At 37.7% G+C, this 22,602-nt stretch overlaps 1 protein-coding gene across 5 annotated transcripts in view; it reads right to left on the bottom strand.

The window, feature by feature from the left end:
• Sclt1 (sodium channel and clathrin linker 1) overlaps positions 1-22,602 on the bottom strand; it is a 123,456-nt gene that overhangs the window by 1,641 nt on the left and 99,213 nt on the right. For 4 of the 5 annotated variants that reach the window (XM_085835917.1, XM_021157911.2, XM_021157908.2 and 1 more), the window contains 3 exons: positions 18,615-18,811; positions 3,121-3,199; positions 978-1,073 (listed from right to left, as the gene is read on the bottom strand). In XM_085835917.1, coding sequence (XP_085692043.1) covers positions 978-1,073; positions 3,121-3,199; positions 18,615-18,811 — 372 coding nt within the window. Of the gene's footprint in view, positions 1-977; positions 1,074-3,120; positions 3,238-18,614; positions 18,812-22,602 lie in introns of those variants that run through there. The other variant, XR_015046761.1, reaches the window with a different exon arrangement.

Here is a 22,602-nt window from a genome sequence, read left to right as displayed (position 1 = left end):
TCCATCCATCCATCCATCCATCCATCCATCCACCCACCCATCCATCCAAATTGCCTAAATGATCACTGAACTGAACTAGTTTCTTTCTTTTCCCAAAAGGAGGAGCTATTACTCCTAATTTAGAACTACACACACACACACATGTAAATTACATTACATTATGAGAAATGACTATCTATTTACTCTAGAATTTCACTGATAGACTATACTTTTCAAATTATTTCCCAATAGCTAAGTTTTTTAAAATTATATTTTGGATTTATTTGGTTATATACAAATGAACATTCAATAAAGGTAACTTGTACCTGAATATTTTGTTTTCTAAAATAAAAATACAGTTTGAAATGTCAAAAGGATACTCTCAAATACAGACATGAGTATCTTCTTGATTTTGGACAGAACGCTATGTCCCATACAGGCTTATGTGGCAGGAGCTTTTGTGCAGACAGTGATATTCTGTATCTTCTCTGCCCAGTCTTCCTGATAACCACACAGTTGTCAAATATAGAAGTATAAATACTTCAAATCTGGCTAGTATGACATCAAGTTTTTACTTCAATAAATTTCGATTAAAAGTTATCTTTGGCTACCAGAGATACGTGGTAGTTTTAGATGTAGGTGTAGCTAGAAGATACTGATGTTTATATTTTCCGCTTTACTTTTTTTTTTTAAAGATTTATTTTATTAATATATGTAAGTACACTAGCTGTCTTCAGACTCTTCAGAAGAGGACATCAGATTTCGTTACGGATGGTTGTGAGCCACCATGTGGTTGCTGGGATTTGAACTCTGGACCTTCGGAAGAGCAGTCGGGTGCTCTTACCCACTGAGCCATCTCACCAGCCCCCGCTTTACTTTTTTAACGGCAAGTATGAAAGAGATGAATTTTATGCAGGTCAACTGACTGTTCTCTGAGAACTTTATTTTCCACCTATGAAGGTTGTTTATCAACTTTGGGTAATGAGGGTGTCCCCTACCTGCTGAGACGCTGAAGCAGCTCTCTCTTCTGCCTGACTTAGACGCCTTTGAAGTCTGTTTGCTTTTTCTTGATGTTCCAGAATTAACTTTTCATTCTTTTAAGGGGAAATATAAAACAATTTCAAATCCGAATATAATATAGATATGTTTTATGGACTAGCCAATGAAAAACCTGGACCTCATTTCCTACTTGCAAAATAAAGATAACATTATCTCCACAATTACATTTCCCAATTATATTCTGGATATATTTGGATATAATTTCCAATTATAGGCATAATATCACAATGTTGATTTAACTCCTTCCTAAGTCAGTGGTTCTGAACCTGTGAGTCACAACCCCTTTGGAAGGTGTCAAATGACCATTTCATAGGGATTGCATATCAGATATCCTGCATATCAGATATTTACATTATGACTCAGAAGCAAAGTTACAGTTATAGAAGCAGCAACAAAAATAATTTTATGGTTGGGGTCACCCCAACATGAGAAACTGAATTAAAGGTTTGTAATATTAGGAAGGCTGAGAACCACTGTCCTAACTTATTTCCTCCCCCAATATCATCAAAGACTCAGTTTGACAAACCTAAAAGCAAACTGAATTACAAATACAAGCAAGATTGAGTTTCTGGTTTGTTGACCTTGTGGTGCTTCAGGTCCTAGAAGGAAAGCACTGGGCCTTACAACTGCAGCTTCTGTAAAGGGGTGGAATGAACTCTGCTTCTATGCTCCCCAGGACATCTGCATCTTGCAGAAGCTATTAGGGTTAACAGGGTTATTAGACATTGCCATGCATTGAAATATAGTCTCCCAAAGACGCTGTTCTAATCTCCTGTATTTGTGAAGCCAACACTGTAAACATATTCTTGCTTCTGGAACCATGAAGATACAGTTTTACATTATTTACTAGCCTTGTTTGTAACACCATGATACAGGAGGGACTATAATACGACACTAAGCCATCATTACATACTTTTACCTCAACAAGTTAAAAACAATTTGTCAACTGAAAATGTGCTCTTTTTACACACTTACCTGTTTGGCACAGTGCACCTGAAAAATTTATTTTTGTATGAATAAAATTATTATATAGGTTTTCTGGCATTTAACTGATTTCAGAGAATATAAGGCCAAACAGGAATGACTTGTAAACCCCTCTTTTCTATGAGGCACAAGATACTTCTTTATACCCTACCAAAAAGGGATTATACTGAATGCCATGCCTAGTAATATAACACTGATATAAGAGTACTGGGTTATTTAATTAATAGTGTCCAAAAACAAAGTTAGACCTATGAAGAGACCTATTCAGCTGTACTAGTTAACCAAGTTGTTCAAGTATTAAATTTAAGTTTTGCATTTTAAGAGGCATGTCATATGCTAGAGAAAACTTGGGGAGAGATCCTGTTGTACACAATAATCATTTTAATATCTATAAACAGACTACACAAGATACATATTTATAATAATGGTTAAACAAAGTACAGACTGCATAAATCTGATCTTTTTGTTTCCTTTTGAGCAAATATTCTTAACTCTGCTGTACTGAAAATTATGTGGAATATTTTAATATAAAATCTTAGCTATTTTCTAAGTGTTTCATATCATCAATGTTCAAGGGTGGTGATCTCACTATGTTTCTTGTGGATGACAGTAAGGATAGGATTCTAATCCACATATCTGAAGCTAATTCACAGAAATAAGGATCTAGAGCTCTAACTAGGAGCCTTAAGTCTAGAAACTGTTTGTTTTTATAAAGCCATGGGGGGTGGGGGGGGAAGAGTAACTCTATTTCTGCATCTGAATCTAAGGTGGATCTATTTTAATACTATTTTTCTATACTCTATTAGACAAAAGTATTTTTGATGTGCCTTTTGTGATGGAGTAAAACAAACTAAGAGGAATTAGGTAATAAAACAATCTTAGAGATTCTCATGAAAAAGAGGGAATGCCTGGTTTTCAAAGCTTTTATACATACTATATTAAGTATGGACTTTTTGGGCTATTTATAGATGATGTCATGTGGTTGTTTCTAAGTAAGAGACGATTTGCTACAGTTAAAATGCTACAGTGTGTGCATCTGGGGGAGGAGGTGGGACAGGGAAGGGGATGACAATGGGGGATGGGGAGCCATTCTCTTACCTCAGCTACCTTTTCATTTGCCATTTCCAGTTGAGAAAGTAGCTCCTGGGTATGAAGCTTCTGTCGGCTCAGCTCACTCCTAATAACCAAGAAGGGCCAGGGAGAATATGACGAGAACTGATCAAAACAAAATTGAAAAAGGGAGTTTGGAAATAGATGCAAATATATAGCATATATGTAGTATATATATGTAAAACTGAATCATTATTAGTGGGACATGTCTATATTTCTAACAGAAAAGGTTTTTAATAGCAAATAACTTAGTAATTTCTTCATAAAATGTGGTGGTTTGAATGAGAATGGACCCTATAGGCTCATGCTTGAATAACTGGTCCTCAATTGGAGGAAGTATTTGGAAAGGATTAGGAGGCATGCCCTTGTTGGAAGAGGTTTGTCACTGGCAGTGGGCTTTAAGGTTTGAACACTCAGACCATTCCCAGTGTCTTCCATCAGAGCTTCCAACTTACAGATCCAGATGTGAGCGCTCAGCTATTCCTGTTGCCATGTTTTTACTCTGTCATCAAGAAACCATAAGCCCAAATTAAATGTGTTCTTTTATACATTGATTTGGTCATGGTGTTTTGTCATGGCAATAAAAAGGTAACTAATGTGTAAAATATACATATATTCTAGGGTAGTTACAGTATGGGTATACCTACCAGTATTGAAACCAGGAAAATGGTTCAGAAAGTAAACTTAAAAGATATATACAATTTAAAATTATATCACAGCCAGTTTTGGTGACACACACCTTTTAACTCAGTTCTCAAGAGGTAGAGGCAAGCAGATTTATGTGAGTTTGAGGCCAGTCTGGTCTTCACATGGATTCTAGGCTAGCTGGGACTATGTGTGAGACCATGTCTTAAAAAGAAAAACAAAACAAAATAACAAAACCAAAACCAAAAACCAACCAACCAACCAAACAAAAAAACCCCCAAAACAAAAAAATATTGTATCTTGGGCTGGGAAATATCTTAGCAGCTAAGAGTAATTGATGTTCTTGCAAAAAGATCTGGATTAGGCTTTCAGCCTCCACATATATCTGCTCACACCTACCTCTACCTCCAGTTCCAGGAGTTCTGATGCTCTCTTTTTGTCTCTGTAAGCACCACACATATATGGTGTATGCACAGACAGGCAGACACAAATACACATAAATAAAAATTTAAAAATTATATCACATTGGGTGTGATGATAGATGTTTGTAATGCTGAACATTAGAGACTAAGGCACAAAATCACAAATCTGAGGCTAGCCTAGAACAACAAAAGGAAACCTTGGCTTAAAATCAATCAGAGAAATAAACAGATCACAATTTATCATATGGTAAATTTATTTATATATATAAATAATATTTGTATATTTAATAATTTATATATATATATATTTGTTGTTTCATCACAGAAAGGCAAATAAAAATAATTTAAAAATGTAAAAGTCTCACTGAGATGTTATGAGGTACTGAAATAATAGTATGTCTTGTTAAACACAGTATTTGCCATAAACTCATAAGCTGCTGTGTTTCTATAGAATTTATCCTTAAGGCTTACCACAGAGCCCAGCATGCTTGGAATACTAGCACTCAAAAGGCTCAGGCAAAACACTAACTTAAGTTCAAGATCAGCCTGGGGTAGAGTGACATTCTGTTTCAAAAAACAAACAAACCAAGGCTTATGTACAGTGTTTCATGGTGGAGTTCAAATCTTGCAAATATTAAATATTCCAATGCCATTTTGACATAGTAGACTGAATTTTCATCACTATCTCTTATGCTTCCTAAGCTGAAGTTATCTGATTCGCAGAGCTGCTGTTGCATCTTCCTCTTCCTCCTCCTCCTCCTCCTTCTCCTCCTCCTCCACCTCCAAGGTTGGCTTGAAAATTATAGAGATCACAGTGGCCTCAAACTTACAGAGATCTGCTTGCCTCTGTCTCCGGAGTGCTGAGATTAAAGATGAGTGTCACTCTGTCTGGCATCATCTTTTTAATTTAAACATACAAGCATATATTGCTCTGGGCCAAGCTAATCTCAAAAGTTTGAGGCTGAGATAGATATAATGTAGTCATATAAGAATGCAGGTGTCTCTGTGATCTCCACAGCCAGCAGAGTGATAAGCCACGGCAAATAAGAAGGCAATTTAGTTCAACATGACTAAGTAGCTGGTGTGGGTTCAAACTTCAAGAGTCTGACCCCGAATCGTTTCTTTTAAGTGTATTTAAGCACAGTACAATTTGGTAAAAAATTTTCTGGTGATTATTCAACCCTATGTGTACAATAAAGCATACATACATCTCTCGAAGAACAAAGCAAGCTAAATAAAGATTGGGCACAACTACATTGAAATTCTTTGTAAAGTACATATGACACCTTCCATAAAGGTAACTTGTATGGATTTACTGAGAAAGACAAGCTCACGATAAGGGTCTGGGGCCCCAGTGTGGTGGCACCGGTAGTGCATAGGTCACCAGGCAGAGTGCAGGTACGCTTTCAGGCTTCGGGGCAGAAAACAGGTATTACAGTTCTTCCCCTTGAAAAAACAACCCTGTGTGCTAAGATTCCAGGTTCTCTGCTTATCTATTAGCATAAGGACCTATATGCCTACATACGAAGTGAATCAGAACAAATTTCAAATAAAATCTGTAGTACTGAAATTGCTAATTCAGTATTGTCTTTTGGCCTTTGACTATATTTCTAAAATTAATCAACAAAGTAACACTTTTAAAATAGCCCCAGCTTTATGAGCCACATAAACAGTGTGAGTCAGTAAGTCCTAGGTAGACCACATTTGAGGGAATGGCTGTTAAAATGAGTAAGCTGTGTGTTATAAATACATAAGCCATGATAGGTTCATGTCACCAATCACCAGTTCCACTAGTACTTCCTGAGCACTCATCACAGGCTCATGTGGGTCAAGTAGAGGCAGGCATAGTGCTGCTGACCCCAGAGATACATGCACACATGAAAGGTCACTGCTCACATGCCTTAGTGGATGTATTAGCTCAGCTTCACAATGAGGTGTCTGGACTGCTATCCCTGAGTGCATCATAGACAAACTCAATGTTTAATTTTCACTTCGGGTGGTGACAAAGTAGAGAAAACTGTACTTAAGGCATCTCATGCATCTTAAAATCACTGTTTCAGTTACCTGAATGGACAATAATCTTCCACAAAACTTAGGGTAACAAAGATACAAGTGATTAGGTAAAAATAGTAATTTCTTCTAAATTAAAAAGTATTTATCTCTGCATATCAAGTTTTGTCATGCTCCACTGGATTGCAAGCAACATGAATGATCACTGTCATATGATTACAACCTAGCATTCAACAAAAGATAATGATGATAGTGGTTATAATACTAGCAAACATACTGTGCTTCCGACATAATAGGCAGTTCAGGTACATTCAGAAATAAACTTTTTTAGTTGTAAGTATCTTAAACAACTTAATTTCTAAAAGGGGGTTTAATTTTATATATGGGGAAACAGAAAATAAAGTTTAAAAGTCAAATAAGATCACAAAACTCATTGTCAGGATTCAAAAACTATAATTCTTTAAAAATCAGTGGCTTTCTTTTGGTTCTGTAAAATGATTCTAGGTCTCAAGAAGGCTAAATATAGGCTTTGTTACTGGGGTGTACCTCTATCCACTAAGTTCTCTGAAGTCGGTGCTGGCAATCCATGCCCTACACTACACCAAGACAGGCAACTATTAAATTTGTGTTAGATATGAGAGTGGGGAGTGGAGAGGGATAGAGACAGAGACAGAGGGCTATAGGAGGAGAGAGAGAGAGAGAAAGAAGAGGAAGAAGAAGAGAAGGAAAAAGAAGAAGAAGAGGAAGAGGAGGAAGATGACTACAGGGTGGAAGGGAAAGAGGAATGGATGCCTGAGTGTGAATGAGTAGAAGCAGAACTTTTAACATTGTCTTGCAAACCTATAACTCATCTTAAGAAGTCAAAATTTCTATTAACATCTCTACCCTTATCATCTAGGCTAATTTTTTTTTCCCTTCCCAAGACAGGGTTTCTCTGTATAGCCCTGGCTGTCCTGGAACTCACTTTGTAGACCAGGCAGGCCTCAAACCCAGAAATCCGCCTGCCTCTGCCTCCCAAGTGCTAGGATTAAAGGTGTGCGCCACCACCACCCGGCCCTAAGCTAAGTATCTTAAAGCCAACTCCTACTTACTTTGGCTTAAATGCAACAACTCCCCCCCCCCTCCTGCCCCCAATTAAGTCTTCCTTTGGAATGTCCCCTGCATCTCTTCTTCTGTCCCATTGTGCTCCAATCGCAATCAAGATCTTAGAACTAAATTTTAAGATTTTTTTCTATTGACCAACTTCAACAGAAGAAATGCACTCAGCACTCAGAACAGTGCACACACCAGCACTGCACCATTGTTCCCTACCACACATAACTAGCATGTTTCTTGGTGGACACCACCTTAAATATTTTTCTTACTTGAGTAATAGCTGTCAGCATCTCTATGCTTTTGAACTAAAGATAAATAGTCCACATTCTTGATAATAGCTTCCAGAATTCTATGAATTCTGATCTTGTATAATTTATCTTTCCAATTTTATCTCTAACAAAAGCCTGGGTTTTGAGTGTCTCATAAACAAAACACATTTCTATCACCTTTAGATTAATGGCTATGTTATTTTTTGTTTCTTTTCTATTTTTTTTCCTAGTAAAGTCCTACACATTTTAAAGACTCTAGCCTTCTTCCCTTTTTATGTCTCTTAATGCTTTCTCTCTACTTCATATCTTTAGGACATACATCTGTAAAAGAATTTACTAATGTTTATTACACACACACACAAACACACACATACACACAAGTTTCTCCAAGTAGAATGGAAACTTGAATAAAGGGAATTATTATTTTTCAAAATATTTAACATCATGTTTACACAGGGAATCATTATAAACTTGTTAATTTATGGCTGTCTTTTAAAAATTTATCTTCATTTATTATGTGTATGTGTGTTTGTATATGTGGTGTATGCTGGAGCAGGCTAGAAAAGAGCAATGGGTTTCATGGAAATGGAGTTACAGACAGTTTTGAGCTACCTAATGTGGGTCCTCTGGAAGTGCTTTTAACTGTTAAGACATCTCTCCAGACCCATGGCTACGTTTTTATAGAAAACTTTGCAGTCACAAAATGCTATTGTTCAACAAACATTTAATGAGGAACCTAACAGGAAAGGAGTTTGGATAAAAATTTAATTTAGAGATATTTGTATTCTCCTTTATATAAAAGATTTGGAAGTGTTATCTTGTGAGTGAAATTTTAGGAAGTATTAAAGGGTGAAGAGCAGCTTGATTTCACTGCCTTTATCTAGAAGTTCCTGGAGCCTGCCTGTTATTTGTGGTTCCTCTCTCAGTCAGGCATTTCACTGCCTTTAATACCTGAGAGACTCCTGAGGATGAGTTGATGCTGTCGACTTTTTATAGGAAAAATTTCTCATTAGACACTGAGACATTAGACAACCAACCAATAAACCAAAGCCCCCCAAACCCACTCAAACCCCAAACAAAACATAAACAAAACAAATACTCAGTGAGATGATTTCTAATGATATTCTGCTATATTAATGGATCCATGCCCAGTCCAATCATTATGAGAGAGGCTGATGGGAGCAGATGTAGAGACCCATAACCAAACATTAAACACTAGCTTTAGCTTGGGGAACTGCATGGAAGCGGGGGAGCAAGGACTGTAGGAGCCAGAGGGGTCAAGAACAAAGAACACCAGAAGAACCCACAAAATTAACTAAGCAGGGCTCATATGTTCTCACAGAGATTGAAGGAGCAATCACAGAGACAGTGTGCACCTGCAGCACGTCCTCTACATGTATATTATGGTTGTTTAGCTTGGGTTTTTTTGTGGAGCCCCTAACAGTGGGAGTGGGGCTATCTCTGACTCTTTTGTCTGTTCTTGGGACCCTTTCCTTCCTACTGGGTTGCCTCATTCAGCCTTGAGAAGAGAGTTTGTGCCTAGTCTTACTGCATTTTTGTTATGCCATGTTCAATTGCTATCCCTGGGAGGGCTGTTCTTTTCTGAAGTGAAATGGAGGAGCAGTGGATCTGGGGAAGAGGGAAGGTAGTGGATGGGGAGTGGGGAGAACTGGAGAAGTGCAGGGAGGGGAGACGGACATCAGCATGTACTGTATGAGAAAAGAAAGAGGAAAAAAAAAGAATTAAAGCAAAAGCGTGAAATTTCTCTATAATTTCTGACAAAGTCTATGTCAAAAGTATGAACAGAAGTATAAGAAATCACTATGTACTAACTAGGAACTTCGTAGTCCATCTGTGTTGCAAATGTCTTAGATCACTTACATAATCCATATTTAAATGACTGAATTCTAGTCAGATTTAAAGAATATAATATAGACACATTACACAATATAACTTGTATACTATATAACATAAATAAAAGTTAACTTGTTTTGTTATCTAAGGAAACATGTAGTGATATGCTTAGCATAATACTATGTCTGATACTAAAGCTACTAAGCCAGCATTTCCAGTAACGTATAGAAGCTGGTTTCATTGTGCACTGTCCTGAGTGTTTGCCATCCACCGTTCCTACAGTCTCATTTCAGAACAGCTTCCTTATGCAAGGTGCAGTGCGTGAGTGAGGAGGATTCTGGTATGGGCCTAAGTACTCTGACAGTTAATGCAAGATGTGCGCAAAAGGCTCACAGATATCCCAGGAATTCTAACAAAAAATAGTTTTATCCAGGATTTTTGCTTGGAATATATGTTTGTTAAAGTATAGACAAACTGACAAACAATATTTCAGCAAAATAGTTTTTCTTTTAATTTTTATTTTGTGGTATGGAGCTTAGGGCTTCATGCATGCCTACACACGTTTATTTAACTATTGAGTGATATCTCTAGGTCTCAATTTATTTTAGAATTGTAGTCAGGGGCTCAATAAGTTGCCCAGAATGGCCTTACCTTCACTCTATAGCCCAGGCAGATCTGGATTGTCACTTCTGCTTAAGCCTCCTCAACTGCAGTTAAGTTCTCAGCACCTATACTGAAGTTACAACTACTTGTGGCTCCTGTTTTAGGGATCTGCCACCCTCTTCTGGCCTTCCACATGTGTGCTTATAAAACACATAATAAAAATAAAAAAGTCTTAAAATCAACCTAAGGATATTCAAATCCTCCACTGATTTCCCCCTGTTGCACTTTAGATTTTAATTTGAACTAATCTTCAATATTTTACTGGAAATAGGTAAATACATTCTAATAGCCAGTGTATGATCTGGTTGCCTTTGCTCCCGAAACTTCTCTCACACAGGCGCTTGCCTTCACATCAGAATTAGTGAGAATGCAATGACATTTCTTAGAAGGCTCCTAAGAATAAAATACATTTGAGATACTACAACTAGGAAATATGTTCTAAAGCTATTTGTTGTTTTTTTAAAATAAAAATTATTCCTAAGAAGCTTATTTTATAATTACTTGAATAAACTCAAATTTACATCATAACGAGCTAAATATTTTGGTGATACTTAGTTTAAGTGCTTGTCAGAAAGTAATCTTAGGGGAATTGCAAAGTTCTTTGTTTAAAGAATTCTGAGATGGGAGCAAGTTCTGCTCCACCCTCTGTGAAGTGCTAGAGAGACAAAAGAGCAGCTCAAGTCAGCCTTACCCACACTTAAGGTGCAGGCAGTAATCATGCTGCAAAGGTCATGTGCTACAGGAATACATGTGGCTGGAGGGTCAAGTTAATACAAGTTAGATGGACAAAGGCAACAGAGGACGTGAGAAACATGTGTGTAGGCCAGGAGGTAAGGAAGGGCTGAAGGAGGTTTCATATGAATGGGGCATGGGTGGTTATCTGTAGGTGGGGGATAGAGGCAAGAGCTGGAAACACAGGCCACAAAGGGTTTTACGTGTCAGAACAATTGAGATTTACTTTGCATGCATTCAGAAGGTGCTGACATTCTTTAAGAATACATAAATTACATAATTAAATTGGAGTTTCTGAAAACCTTGCTGATTTGCAGTGGAAAAATAGCAAAGAAAAAGACTGCAGACAAATCCAGTAGTTTTAGTAGCAATCCAGGTGTGTAGTCAGTGACCTCAAGCATGCTGAGGGAAGAGAAAGGGCCCATTTCAGATACAGTTAAGGTGGTGGATTAGTAGTACGGACTTAAGGGTGCCATGATAACACTCAGAATTCCACCTTAACAATGGAGCAGATTATATTACTGTTTGTGGAAATGGAACACACAGGATGAGATTAAAACAGGGGCCAGGCGAAACACTGAGTGGATGCATCAATAGAAATGTTTGTGGGGTTGGCAACCTTGATGGATTTCACGAAAGGTCAGCATTTGGGGCTGGAGAAAGCACTTAATCCCTAGCAGCCACATGGTAGCTCACCACCATCTATAAATTAGTTCTTTGGGAACCATAGCCCTCTTCTGGCCTGTGAGCACACCAAGTGTGGTCACATGGAACATAGACTTACATACAGCCAAACACACACATACATAAAATATATAATAATGATGATAATATAATTAAAAAGGGTTGCAACATTAAATGTTTTACAACAATTGGCTCCTTTTTATTTGTTTCTATCTTAGAAACAGATATCCCAATATAACTGGGGAGAGTACTTCTTTTCTTTCCTTTTTTCTTTTTTTTTCAAGATAGGGTCTTACTATGTAGCTCTGCCTATCCTGGAACTTACAGACATCTACCTGCTTCTGCCTCTTGAGTGGTGGGATTAAAGACATGTGCCACCATGCTCGGCTAAGAGTATTTCAAATACTAAGTGAACTTAATTGTAAGTTGCATTGCTGTGTGCTATAGCTGAAGTGATGTGGCTGAGAAAGTACTGGAGAGGAGCCAGATGAGGTTTCCTTCAGTATCACAACAGCACTTTTGAAAAATACTGGCCGGGCATGCTGACCTGCCTGAGTCTATACTAGCGCTCATTTCAAAGGTAGAGGAGACAGGGAATCCCAGGAGCAAGTTGGCTAGATAACTTAGTGGGTAAACAAGCTCTTGAGTTCACTGCAGAGACCCTGACTCAGTGAAGGCAGAAAATGATCAAAGACAATTCTGGATGTCAACCTCTTGCAAACATGTGCGCACACACACACACACACACACACACACACACACACACACAGAGGAGAAAACAGAGTTTTATATTCTCAGGCTCTGTAAGTCAGTTAATGTAATAGTGAATGCTCCAATCACTATTATGGAGGCACAGCTTAAGAAAAGGTGGTGCTGTGTAGATTGCAGTTACTACAATATAAGGGAAAAGTCCCTCAGTGCATGAAATCCCTTCCTGAAGAATGAAGATGAAATCACCTGAGGTTCTACTTGACAGTATATGAGAAAATTAAAAACAAAAGGTGTTCTATTCATCTCAGGGAAAAGAAGGATTTTCCAGCTGCAGTAAGTGCTTTCTTTGAAGTTCTCTCATGACAAATTAACACAGCACTGCCAGATTTTTTTCCTACTGAAGTATACTATAATATGCTTGAGCTACTTTTAGTAATTATGCATTTTATAATCTGCCAGTACCTGCAGCTGCTGCTCATCCTATTAACTAAAAAACAAAACAAAAAAACCTTTAAAAACGCAGCTGTAGTAGCCAAATATTACAGCTACACAGCCAAAATATTATTGTGTCAAATGCTATATAACCAACTGCTCATAGACACACACACACACACACACACACGAGGGGGGATGGGGAGGGAAACAGACTCACTGTAGAGAGAATATGTTATATCTGTAAGGGTGTGGCACACCTGTCAATAATAAATATGATGACCTCTGGCTTACGCAGGAAATAGGAGGTGGGACATCTGGTAGGCAGAAAGGATTCTGGGATAGAGTTAGGTGTTGGAGATTTGCCTTGGAAGATGTGGTGAGACAGATGCGTGGTACCTGAGCACCAGTAACTAGCCACAAGAATGTAGGTTAAAATAATTGGGTTATTTTAAGTTATGTTCCAGTCAGAGAAGAGCCTAGCTATATGGCCAACACATCTGTAAATATATTTTGAGTCTGACTGAATCTTATTTCTGGCAGCAAGGGACTGGGAAGAAGAAAGACTTAACTTCTACAACTCACAGACACAGACACTGAGTTGAGTATCTCTAATCTGAATAAACTGAAATTGAAGCCTTTTAAAGTATTAGCATTATGCATAAAACATTCCCAAAGTCTGAAAAATAGTTGGGAGCTGGGGAAGGACAGGCACAGAAAGCAGCAATATGTAAAATGGCCCAGGGCATCTTTTACGTCTAAGTGTTCCTTCTTGTCCTATATTCAACCATCAGAATCCTTAATTCTAAAACAAGAGCCAAAAGGAACTTGTTTTTCCTTTTATCACATGTTTATTTTGAACACATATACAAATTGAGAAATTCTAACCTTAAAAGTTATTGTTGGGCTGGAAAGATGACTCAGTGGTGATCAGTGGTGCTTGCTGCCAAGCCTGGAAACACGAGTTCAATCCCAGAAGCCACATGGCACTAAGGCATACAAGTACCTCCACTCTCAATCAATCAATCAATCAATCAATCAATTAATCAATCAAAGTATATGAAAAGTTTACTGTTCTATTTTTTTCTTTTTATAGTAAGGTTTATTCACTTACCAAGCTGGCCCGCTGTTAGTTCTTCCCTCCCTGCCCTCCTCAATGAGAGGGTAAACCCAGAACCCTGTAGACTTGAGTAGTGTGTGAGAGAGAGTATCTGACTTTAGAATGCTGTGTATATCCAGTAGGTTTTGAATGGATGGTGTTAAAATGTTGTAGTTAAAGTAAAACTTGTTTCTGCAACATACTTCTTCGCTTTTAATCTGAGGTAATTGTGCTGTCCTTGTTCTGGCCACAATAAAAACACCAGCTCTACTACACAGTAAATGCAAGACAGAATTGTCACAGGGACTTTCTATTTATGAAAAATATTCCCAATTTCTTCTGCTCAAATGTTCTTTGAGACAATTCCATCAGCCTTAGCCAATAAGAGAATAGAATCATCAGACTCACCTATCCTGTGAATGGCCCCACAGAGAATGTAGGTTTTAAACTGGCATTAAATATGCCTGTGACTCTGTCAACCTCAGCTACAACACACCTGGATGGATGTGTGACACAACTGCAAAAACTTGTGGGACTGGGAGTGACAATTCAAACATGTACTGAGCTGTGACAACGTATTTACTTTTTGTGTGCAGCCATTTTGGTACCTGTTAGCCAACGTTTACCCTTTCTCACTCTTGGCCTCTAGTAACTCAAAGTTTACTGCCTGCTTACACTTGTCCAAGTCTTTAGGTCTCACATATAAAGTTCCCACTCACCTTTCTGTGCTTGGCTTATTTCATTTAACACAGTATCTTCTAGTAATTCAACTACAACTGATTTCATTTTTTTAAAATGGCAGATTGCAAGCATGCATGCAAGCAGATATACAGTTTTTATTTATCCATCTACCAAGGGATATATGATTTGTATACATTTACCTTATTATGGATAGTGTTCAACACACATAGGACAAGGGTATGCAGGACTTCTTTGATATATGGATTTCATTTCATTTCTTTGTCAGCTGTATCACACTGCACTTCTATTTTCAAGTTTTATGGATGGATTTAACGCTTCCTATCATGACTACACTAACTTAGTTTCCTAAGCCTCTGTTCTCTCGTACTAATGTTCTTTCAATAGCTTTCTACAAGATTCCCAAGCTTTCCATTGTTGTGGATTGGCTCTAATCCTATTTGTGTTAATTTGGCTCCCAAAATTACATGGAAGCCCCTTACCCCTAGTTGGCTTTGATTGGGAAATAAAGTTGCTGGTGGCCAATGGCTGGGCAGGAAGACAGAGGCAGGACTTTTAAGATTCCTGGACAAGAAACCACAGGAAGAAGAAAGGCAGTACCGCCATGCTGGGGAAGCAGGAGGAGCAGGCAGGAGAGCTCCAGAAAATGGAATAACAATCATGTGAGAGCTGGAGAAGGCAGCCTCAGGACTACCCAGCAGGGTCCAGGGCAGCAGAGATGAAATATAGATTTAGTAAGTATTAAGTCAGGAATATCAGAGGAGAGGGTGTATTAGCCACTTGGAGTTAGGGAGTGGTTCAGCTGTTGTGCTGTTAAGGCATATTAAAAATAAGGTGGTGTGGGTGAGCCTTTCATTTGTGAATCCAAAACATATGTGTATGTATAGAGGAGGTGTGTGTACCCCCTGGGGAGTTTAGAGTGGATAACAATTTACTGCTACATTTCATTTCATTCTTAACATGATTATCAGACTCAGCTTTCCTTAAAAACAAAATTAGATCAGGTAACTTCAAAAACTGTCCAATGGCTTTCTTCATATTCTAATGCAGCTACAGTGTGTCCTGGCCAAAGGAGATAAGAAGTGAGCTGAGCCATTAAGGACTTAAACTCTACTGCCATCCATCCCTTGTCTCCTGTGCCTGAGATCTCAGAAAATCTTGTTCAAGACTGGAATTTGTAGTCGCAGAGCTTCTCTAGCCAAGTATCTTAGACATTGCCATGAGGATGAAAAACCTATTGCAGTGTTTCTCAACCTGTGGGTTGCAATTCCTACAGGGGCCATATATCAAACATTCTACATATCAATTTTTTATATTAAGATTTGTAACAGTAGCAAAACTACAGTTATGGAGAAGCAATGAAATAATTTTATGGTGTGGAGTCATCACAACATGAGGAACTATAGTAAAGGGTCATAGCAGTAGAAAGGTTGAGAACCACTGCTCTTAGTGATTAGTTCATGATCTTACTATGCTATTGTTTTTGGTTAAATCAGTGATTCTTTTCCTTTTTGGACATGAGATTTTGTGTTTTGATTACAAAGGAAATAAAATCTATATTTTCAATACATTCTTTTTTATATATAGCTCTTTGATATGTATAAAGAAAAAAATAAATGCACACACTATTTACACTTCAAATGTTTCTCCCTTTCCAGGTCTCCCCTTCAGAAACCCCCTATCTCATCGGCCCTCCCCCTGCCTCTATGAGGGTGCTCCCCCACCCCTGACCCTGGTTTCCCACCCTGGCATTCCCCTACACTGGGGCATTGAAGATTCTTAGGTCCAAGAACCTCTCCACCCACGGATGTCCAATAAGGCCATCCTCTGCCACATATGCGGCCAGAGCCATGGGTCCCTCCATGTGTATTCTTCGGTTTGTGGTCCAGTCCCTGGGAGGTCCAGATAGAATTTATTTTATACAAAGAACAATTTAAATGATCTGTTGTTGTTTCACTCTTCCACCACCTCTTCACCACCTTCATCAGACTCCTAAACCATACAGGTTAGCTTCCCTTCTTCCACCGATCCTTCCTGCTCTCTGGGCCCTCTGAGTCAAGCAAAGCTACCCTGAGCAGCCAGCTAGTAGCCCAGGAAGACCTCCATCCTCCTGATACCTCTCCACCTACCATCATTGGACCTGAGGCTCTAGAACTATACAAACCTGAAGGTCTGGAACCATACAGCCCAAGGATACCCATCAGAGGCCTACCATGCCAGGAACATCAAGGCACACCTCCCCTCCCAATACTTTCTACAACAAGAACATCATCCAGTGACCAAAACATCCAGGTGGCTAAAGGACCTTTGATAGAACACAATCAACAAAAACTAGGGTACCTCCAAAGTACAGCTACCCCACTACAGCAAGCCCCAGATACCCCAATACACTGAAACACAAGAAAATGACCTTAAATCCAATCTTATAAAGATGATAGAGGCATGCCCTCTGGAAGACCCAACAAGCAACTGAAAGAGTCAGATGCAGATATTTGCACCCAACCAATAGACAGAAGCAGATGACCCCTGTTGTTGAATTAGGGAAGGCTAAAAGAAGCTGAGGAGCAGGGTGATCATGTAGGAGGACCATCAGTCTCAATTAATCTGGACTCCCAAGATCTTTCAAAGACTGGACCCACAAATAGACAGCATACACCAGCTGATATGAAGCCCCCTCCCCAATACACATACAGTAGAAGACTTCTGGGTCTGTGTTCATTCAGAGATGATGCACATGGAGGCCCCATGGAGTTTAGAGGTCAGGTGGGGTGGGGGTGGGGGCATCCATGTGGAGACAGGGGGTGGGGAGGAGGTGTGGACGTGGAAACATGAGGCATGTTTCCATCTGTCAGAAAAGCCACTACTTTCCCTTCTCTGCTCTCAATGTCAGCTACCTTGGGCAAAGTACATCTAGTTCCCAATTAACCTGAAAAGTCTGTATCAGGTTAAAGTCCCCATGCTAAGTCCTAGACTATTCTGGCCAGTGCTACCTTCTGATGCCATACATAAAATGCACCAATCAAACTGACATGGTCCTTCCCACTGAGTTGCTGCTGCTCTCTACTCTCTGAGGCAGTCTGAAAGTTTGTCCCTCAATAAACTGACTTTTCTACCCAACTAGTTCCTAGTTTGGTGGTTCTGCTGCAGCTCACTTACATGCGGAGTCAGTTCTCTCCTCCTATCTCTGTGTGGATTCAGGAGGATGGAACTCAGGTTACTGGGCTTGTGCACAAGCACCTCTACTTGCTGAGCTATGTTGCTGATTCTTGAAACTTTCTTAAAGGACCAGAGAATAAACGTTTCAGGATTTATAGGCGACATGGAGTCTAAACTAAGAGTCTATACTTCTGTGTCTTCTCCAAACTATGGAATACTCACTAAATTAATAAAAACAAAGTACTTACTTTGATTTATAGTGCCAAATGTTCTGGTTTTGGTGTGTATGTATGTGGTGTATATATGTATACTTCGGTGTGTAGGTATGTGTCCATGCAGAGGCCAGAGGTCTGCATATCTCAGTGAAGCTGGAACTTATCGAATTAGCTAGGCCTTCTGGAGATCAAGCCCTGGGATCCTCCTCTTCTTGTGCTAGTGCATACCACAATGCTTAGCTCTGACTTGAATGCAGAGGATCTGAATTTGGATCTTTATGATAGTGCAGCAAGCACTTTGGCCACTGAGCCATCTCTGTGGCCCCATGCTTAATATTTTTATAGTACTTCAGTAATTATTTTCTGAATAAAATATGACATACAGACTTATATTCTTTTGATGTATATATGTGCATGTTTATATGTGTTTGTGTGTGCAACTATGGGTGTTACCTACTTTTGTTTTTGTTTTTGAGACAGAATCTGTCATTGATTAGGAAATAAGTAAGATCATTTTATCTGGTATTACAGCACATGCCACTATAACTATTTTTTTTTAATGTGGGTTTTGGGGATAAAATTCAGGTCTTTATGTTTGCTAGTACTTCACTGAGTGAGCTATCATCCATTCCCCATAATCATACAGTAAAAACAAACATAGCAGAACATTAAACTATAGGTTTAAACCATTTCTTCTATAAAGCATCATTTGTTAAACAATTATTAATAATGACTTACTTTGTATTGCTTGTTTGTAAAAAAATAATTACCAAGCAACTACTGTCTGTGGACCTACTTTAGACTGCTGATCCTCATTTCTGCACTTTCAGTAAGTTTCTTGGTTTCTTCTTTCCACCTATTGGCTGTCTTTTGTTGAGCTGCCAAAAGATGCCTCAGTTCAACAATGGAATTCCGATTACTATCCTCCATTTCTCTCAGTTGAACTTCAAACCCATGCTCCTTTATTGAGAACTGATGCTCCATTGTACTGACCTAAGGAGTAGAAGGAACAGTCACTTTCCCTTCAGGATTCTACGAGTTATGTCCTACATGCAAAAGGAATAATTCATTGTGCTTATTAGACTTAGAAACCGCTGGGTGAGGCATCCAGTAAGGAGTTAAGCTTACAATTTGTCTCCACCAAAAATGAAAACCTAATCTATGTATGATTTAGTAAAAACATAACTGCCATGGACTGTTAATCTGCAACACTTTCTCATTATCATAAAATGCCAGTAGGAAGAAAATCTGCAGTATAACAAGCTACTCTTTCTTCTTTTGCCAGAATCCACAAGAAGTATTCATGATTTTGGTAACTGCTACAGTTTTATTAAAATCATTATGTATACATACACACACACACATACACACATACACACGCACACATGAGAGAGAGAGAGAGATTTTAAATTGCTTTCCTTAGTGCTTTGTAAAATAAAGTAAAATAAAAAATAAAATAAAAGACAGAGTTTTGTCAGTTTGGGTATATTAATAAGCAATGTCATATTTCAGAAATTACTTTAGAATTTTATATAGAATTGCTTTATATTTCTAGGAATCTATATTATAGTAAAACATTTTAATGCAGAATAAACATACAAACAAATTCAGTTAGAATCCCCTAAACAGCTTTCTTAATTAGAGCTGAGGAAGGATTTCAGTTCCAGTGGTGTAAAACATCCCTGTATATAATGAACCATCTTTCTTGTACAAACAGATTGGAACTAGAATACTTTCCCTTGTTCTGTGATTACTGAAGAAAAATTTGGAAGAGAAAGGCTGCAAGGTGAGCTGACTTCTTTACTGTACTGAAGAGATAACTGTAAAGAACACCTAGTGTGTGGTATTTAAAAGTTGTCCCATTAGAAAGAGAGATGGCTAGTTTGGCTTCCAGCACACTGTGAAATCTATCTAAATTCGTACTCATAATAAGTAAGAAACTTAATCTTACCATTTCAAAAAATACTAAACGACTCCAACAACAACAAAAAAGTATCCTGTCTTTCCCATCTATTATGGTAAGACTCTTGTCACTTGATCTAAAACTATTAAATAAGCATGTTCAACAGTAAACAAATAAAATGTCAGATGTTATTAATACAAGCCAATGAAGAACAATTGTGTACTGATCTTTGTGTTCCCCTGCTATTAGACTTTCCTCTGGCTCTTGATATCTAATATTTCAGAATTATTAGATTCTGCAGCTTTGCATTCAAAGTTTCTCTCCTTCCTCAGTCTCCACCATTTTCAGGGAAGTGATGGTTCTAAATCTCGTTTAGAAAACAAAAAGCCCAACCTCTCTAAATGACTGTCCCACCCAGGAAATGGCCCATGCAGTTTTAGAATGTTGTCTTCCTACTCACATCCTTTTTGTCAGAAAATTGATAGTTGCCCAAGATGGTGTCATGTTACTATTTCCTTCCCTTTCTGTTACTAGCATTGGCTTTATTCTTGGCTGCTTTCAATTTATCCACTGAAGATCATACTCTTTTCTAAGGTCAAAGAATGCTGTCAAAGAATCAACAATAAAACAGCCAATTTCTGAAAAGCGAGATTTTCTATAAGATAGGATTACAACTAATTAGTTAAGATGTACAATCTCTTCATCATCAATGATTTTCCTTTTGTTATATACAGATTCAGTGGGATGTATTGGATTAATAAGCTTTTTAAAAAATTATCATTTTGATTTCCAAATCAGATCAGTTACTATCCTGAAATGTTAAAGACGATCAAACAAAGTAGGGTAATAATCCACTCATTCTACACTCACCCTAGTATAAACAATACAAACCAAAGACATAGATCCCTTGTAAAACTATGAAAAATAAAAATGTTAGAGACCAATGTCAAATCCCTATAATCCTACAGTTCAGAAATAATTTTTCTATATGACAGTTTGATTTTTAAATTCTAAGGCAGCAATTATAACATGGAAAGGGTTACTACATATCTACTTAAACTTGGGATTTAAACTTGGGACAGAAATATTAGTGCATGACAGTTTCTGACTTGTTATTAAAATGCTGTTGAAATGAATTATTAATCTTATAATATTTTGGTTATTCCTTATGACTCAAGTTTAGACCATGATATTGTGCTATCTATGAGATTAGCTGCACAGTTACTGGCATTGCAACTCAGCAGTTAGTTAATAGTGGTTATCAGTTCTTATTTTTCCTAACTTTGTATACTCTCTAGATACTGTTTTAAAATTAAAAGTAGTTTTAACTATTTTATAATCTACTACTATTGTTAATTTTCTCCATTTTATGTTTTGTGGGAAAGTTTTTTTTTATTTTTTTTATTTTGTTGGGGGGTTGGTTTTCGAAGACAGAGTTTCTCTGTATAGCCCTGGCTGTCTTGGAACTCACTTTGTAGACCAGGATGGCCTCGAACTCAGAAATCTGCTTGCCTCTGCCTCCCGAGTGCTGAGATTAAAGGCATTGTAAGAAAGTTTTATCTCACCTACTAAATATTTACCTATATTGCTTACTCATAGTTTCCAAATGGAATGAATTTTATAATATGAAAGTAGACTTTAAAACATATGAAAATATTTAGTATGGGAACATTCCTAAAGCATATACCAAAGTTTATAATGTACCCCTGCCCTCATCTTCCAGTTTTCAGAGCAACTTTGTCTATATCTTGCATACCTCTTGTCTATCAAGGTTTGTCTTCACCTAGACAGTGATTCTCAACCTTTCTAATACTGTGACCCTTTTTTAATACAGTTCTTTATGTTGTGATTCATAACTGTAACTTTCCTAGTTATGAACTATAATTTGAACATCTGATATGAAATCCCTGTGTGGGTCATGACTCACAGGGTGAGAACTGCTGACCTAGAAGAAGGGTGTAAGATTTTTTTTTCTTCTTCTTATTTTTTGGTTAGGGTCTTACTATATAATAACCCTGACCAAGACCTGGACTATATTGTTTGTTCAAACCCTTCATCCTTCTGCTTTTCTGTGTATTTAAGTTTTCAGTACAAAGTTCAAATTTTGCTGTATACCAACATAACAAACTAAATGCCCAGATTTATGTAACTCAAGAAGAATCCTCAAGAGCCCTGGCTTCAGTATTCACTTACCTAAACAACAGATACTCTTCTGATCATATCCTTATGAGCAATTATACCTAGCCTTCACTTTCAGACAATGGAAAAACAGATTATGAGGCTTTTATATGCTTGGCTTCTTTAACCTTAAATCTTTGAGATGCATTCACCATTGCTTATAAATATACACTAGTGTGCACTGCTGTGTTTATTCTACTGCATGAACGTATCACTATTTATACAGTTCGATGTTGGTGACCATTTAAATTGTTGTCAATATTTTGGTTAAAATCTCTATAATCATTCCTATACTTTTTTTTTAATCATAAAACGTATCTGTGGGGTATATAGGTAGGGTTATTTGACATAGTATGTATGTATACACAGTTTTCTAAGAGTTTGCTAAATAATAATAACGGTTTTACTTCAGATTACTACCAGTATTGTATTCAAACCCCAGATCCTTGATATTGCTAGTCTTGAATTTCAGTCATTTTTGGAAGTTGTGTAGCATTATCAAATTCTAGTTTTAATTTACTTATCCTCAAAAAGACTAAAGGTGAACTTATTTTTGGAATATACAAAATAAGACATCTGATTTTCTACGTCCGTTCCTTATTAATAAATTTAATTATTCATTGGTAAGAACTGTTATATACACTTTTAATTAGTTTTGAGGTGTTGGATTAGGGCAACCCAGAGTTTTCTGAAGCTAGGCAAG

This window comes from Mus caroli, unplaced genomic scaffold, assembly GCF_978045245.1.
Source record: "Mus caroli unplaced genomic scaffold, Mus_caroli_1 scaffold_3, whole genome shotgun sequence".
NCBI lineage: Eukaryota > Metazoa > Chordata > Mammalia > Rodentia > Muridae > Mus > Mus caroli.
This window is presented reverse-complemented; position numbering and strand designations above follow the sequence as displayed.